Genomic DNA, 4668 nt, shown 5'->3' on the forward strand with positions numbered 1-4668 from the left:
AGGATCTAACTATGAAACATATTTGAAATTATTTTTAAAAAATATTATTGAAACTTTTTAATTTTAGTGTACATATGTTCGGATGAGCATTTATTGTTTGGTTTAAGTATAGTTATTGGGATACAGACTTATTTTTTAATTTTTAATTTTAAAATTTTAGATTTGATATAGATAATTTTGGTTAGCATTTATTTTTTTGGGTAAGTATGTTTACATTAGAAATTGTTTTTCTAAACGCATGCCAAAAATAAGCGATTGGTGAAAAGGCCAAAAGCAAATGGTTGTGATATTTTATTTGTATAAAAAAAAGGGAGCGTGTCAAAAATGTGGTTGGTTGGGAGCACACAGGTGCTCAAAAGTTCTGGAGCAAGTGCCGAATTTGCTCGAGGGTCACGAAGAGCACGACGGTGAAGGGTCCTTGCCTCATCACGGTGGGCACAAACCCTTTATACAGAGCCATAGGCCCTTCCGATTCTACAGTCTTAAGGGCGCAGTCGAGCGCCCCTTTGTAGGCGGGCTCCTGCCCGGCCTCTGTCTTCATGTTCATGACGCGCGTCTTGATAACGTCGATCGGATTGGAGGTCACGGACGCCACTAGCCCCGCTGCGCAACTAGCGGCCACATGTGTTGCCAGCCCATCATTCATCACGCGGCTTTGGAGGAGGCTCTCCTTGGCCTGGTCGTAGGTAGCCAGCTGCGAGGCGGTCACCACCATGGCCCGCTGGACGGTGAGGGAGGAGCCCCGCCAGAGCGACTTAAGGCCTTCCTGCCGCACCATCCTGGACAGCGCATCGCCCACTCCCGAGTAGTTACGCCTCTGCTGGACCGGCAGGCGGCCGTCCGCCTGCATCCTCACCATGGCCACGTCGGCCGGGTTCCCCACGGCAGCGCCCACTGCTCCCGCAATCAGCCCCGCCCCAATCTTCTTCAGCATGGGAAAACCCCCTTCCGAAGGGGGCTTGCTCCACTTTTGCTTGAGCACTTCGTAGAGGCCCATGCGCGTGGTGGAGTAGAGGCATTGCCTGAGCACGGTGGCAGACACCCCCGAGAAGAGCGCCTGCAAGCCCTCTGTCTGGGCAATTCGAACGCCCACAGAGATCGGGCCGGATGTAAAACGCGGTGCTACCACTTGGCCGGACGAGGAAGGGACAGCAGCGAAGGCTAGAGGGGCTGCGGCCGGCGGATGGATTACCAGAGCTGGGAGGACTTCACCCTGCAGCTGCATGCGGACCTTGATGAGATCAAGGGGATGGGTTGAACAACCTGCCACGACAGAGGCCAGGCCGCCTTCCACGAACCCCTTCACACCCATGGCGAGGTCAGCACAACAATCAGATCCAAAGGAATGAGAAAGAAAAGATCAGAATGACTGAGCGGAAATGCAAGGAACAGACTAAGAATGAATCGCGGAAGCTAGGAGACGGCGATGCCGAACTAGGAGAAACGGGGAGCCATATATACCTACTCGGTGGTGTTTCCCGACTGCACGTCGGTGCTGGCCATGGTGGCCCACAACTGGCAGCCGCGCAATGTCCAGTGACTGAGGTCACATGTGAGGAAGGTTGTCTTCTGCTACACCGTCCTCGTCGAAGAAGAAGAACACGGTTTGCCAGGTCTTTCAGGTGCCACCTGGGTTTCGCTCAGCCATTGCTTTAGGTTTCCCTGTCCTACGTCTAGATTTCTTGGATCTTTTCTTCTTTACCAAAGTGAATGGTCGGCCGTCTTCTAGGTGAAAGGTCCCATTCATATCTCAAGTTTTCAACCAATATCATCGTGCCTTTACTATCATCGTGCCTTTACGCTGTTTTGACAACTAGTTTCTATATTATTGCATCAGCGATTATGACTTGGTACTTAATAATATGAAGTGGTCTCTCAATTCTAGACCCTTTGTTGTATCCTCTCTCTCTTTCATTTTCTCTCTCCTCATGCTTACATTTGATCATTTCCTCTCTCTCTCTCTCTCTCTCTCTCTCTCTCTCTCTCTTTCGACAAGTTATCTTTTTTTTGGGGAACAATAAAGTATATATATTTACTATTGAAAGTCAGACCAACAACATGTATCACACCCACACCCGACTTTCTCATCACAACCTCTAATGCCCCACATCCACACTACTCTACTCCTTTTTTATCACGTTCAAAATTTTTTAAAGGAAATTCCATCTATCATCTTCACATAAAAAACTGGATTGATCCCAAGAAATCTGATATCCCAGCAGTAAACAAGCCTCCATCATAGCCTCAGTAGTGTAGCCCCGGGGAGACTGTTTCTCCAGCAGTCCTCCATGTTTTGACCACACCTTAACAGTAGGTCTTGTGCCAACCGGGTTCTCAATAAAAGCCACAAATGTGTGATCCACTTGCTTTTCCTTACAGTACCATCTCTGTGTTTTGGGCCCAAATCTGGGAGACCTTTTCTTCTCAATCCAGCATCTAACTTGTAGCCAGCAAGTCCACATTTAGGGAGTAACCCCAAGTATGCAAGAAGCTCACCTAATATAAAGGGAGCATCATTATGAGATATTCCTTTGTAAGTTCTGAATCAGCACATCCAACTCCACAGATCAGATTTTATTTACATTACAAAAAGACCAGCACATGCAAATGCATTTATACATCAGCTCAAAATCTTGCAGTCCTATATAAGTGGTCTTCAAAAAAACTACGTCATTTTTGTTGGTCCAAATTTCCCATAAGATGCAAGCTCTAATAATGTTAAAAACCAGTCCATTGCATTCATCATCAAGAAGCTAATCCTCCCAAAAAATTTACAAATTTAATCCCTTTTGTATCCACCTCGTCATTTTGCCCCAAGTGCTTCCTAGGGCAGGGCAGTCCCAAAATAGATGGCATGTGCTATGGAACTCTCAGATGCCTAGAAAATTTTAGGTTTTGTGGAAGGTTTGTATGTGGGCACTTCCTATGGGGTATAAGATGCAGAAAGAAACATGGCTGGTGTATGTCCTAGATGCAGGTCTTCTCTCAGCAAGTTATCTTGACTAGCTTATTCTGACTTAAAACCTCCATAGGGTCAATGACCATTGAGAGTCCACATACTTAAATGATCATTGAGACTCCATTATTTCTTACTAGTGGCATGACCCGTCCCTGAGACGGGCAAGAGTATTCTTTCATGTATAAACACAAAAGGCTTGTCTTTGCCGACCGTAAGTTAGTATAATGGATAGAAGTGTTGCTCGAGAGTCCCAAGGTCACGAGTTCAAGCCCTCACTGCACAAGCGATGGCACGCATGGGTGTGTGTGTTGTGTTGTTGCACTTTCTAAATCCAGCGAATTTTCCAAAAAAAAAGGCTTGTCCTCGGGGAGAGTGAGGTGAGATAAGCCTTATATTTGAAGCCCATGATGGGCCTCATGGTCCTCAACTTGCCAACCTATATATAAACGCACCATGCTTGCCATATATATCCATGTAGAAGCTCCTAAAGCACTTACATTTCTTTGAATAAAGCACGAGACTTGGCATAAATATACATCTAGCATTCCAACCCAATATAGTGTTGACAATCTTAACACACCTAAATAAAGCTTTAAAACAATCTTCGGTAACTGGATTATTTGTCCTTGGAAGCCTATACTCCTCGCCTCCATCTAGTAAAATATATTTAAGATAAAAACATTACCTATTGCAAGATATAATTTTCGAAGAAAAAAAGAAGGAAAAAGATAAAACCTTACAAAACTCATTTGGTAGATCAATATTTGATACGAATGGCATTTGAACAGGCTTGTAGACAGCAAATCAAAAAATTATGTATTGTCCAGTGCCTATGCACCGAAAATCTACTTATCAAGCTTTTGATAGTCCATAAACATTACATGTACATGAAGTTGATCCGCGATCTTTCCCAATCTTAGATTGTAAGTTCTAATAAGGAGCCCAAAGCTGTCGTTTGTAAGTGTCTCGATCATGCTAACCTAGCAGTAATCTGGGTTCTAAAAAATAAAGATATTCCCTCTTGAAAAATTGCAAAAAGAATGTATCAATAACAATATAAATTTATCAAATAAAATGCAAAAGCTACATAAAAAGTAAGTTTATATATATATCGTAAAACACCAGTCCTCTCTATTAGTTTGATAATTAGAGATGATGTTGCTTGTCTTTCCCAAAATGGAGGGTCTACAATTGAGCCATGAAAATGAAATAAATTATGGAAAACAATAATACCTCTATTATAGCAACCGTCGAAAAAAATTACCTTCAATATCTTGTCCATCACCATAAACAAATGAAAATGATCTCCTTGCCACATCCATCCTAAGCAATATACCCCTGATATCAAATATAACACTCACTGCACTAATCATTTACATAAGACTTTAAGGTCTCTCTCTCTCTCTCTCTCTCTCTCTCTATATATATATATATATATATATACATATATATATGTATGTATGTATATATATATATATATATATATATATATATATATATATGTATACAAAAGGCAATTGAAGCATAGTTGGTATGAATGTTATCTTGGGAATAATGATAGGAGCATTAATCTTTAGAAGCAAGTTCAAACTATTTAAGTACTCAATTGGATACAATATTATATCATTCTCGAAAGAAACAACCAAATCTGCACTGAGGTATTCTCTTTCAAGATCGAGCAATGCACTTAAGGCTAGTTCCATTGATCT

General features: G+C 42.4%; 1 protein-coding gene across 1 annotated transcript; it reads right to left on the reverse strand.

Moving 5' to 3' along the window:
* Positions 1–255: 255 nt before the first annotated feature.
* On the reverse strand, positions 256–1558 carry LOC147638643 (mitochondrial uncoupling protein 4-like). Its single transcript, XM_086798576.1, has one exon. The coding sequence runs from the start codon at positions 1310–1312 to the stop codon at positions 353–355; it is 960 nt and encodes a 319-aa protein (XP_086654702.1). The 5' UTR covers positions 1313–1558; the 3' UTR covers positions 256–352.
* Between the last annotated feature and the right edge of the window lie 3110 nt (positions 1559–4668).

Source organism: Cibotium barometz, chromosome 5 (genome assembly GCF_041138505.1).
Source record: "Cibotium barometz isolate CiBa-2024 chromosome 5, ASM4113850v1, whole genome shotgun sequence".
Lineage (NCBI taxonomy): Eukaryota > Viridiplantae > Streptophyta > Polypodiopsida > Cyatheales > Cibotiaceae > Cibotium > Cibotium barometz.

Bases quoted from the DNA above. Each gene is read 5' to 3' on its own strand.
- LOC147638643 (XM_086798576.1), bottom strand. From the start codon at position 1,312: ATGGGTGTGAAGGGGTTCGTGGAAGGCGGCCTGGCCTCTGTCGTGGCA.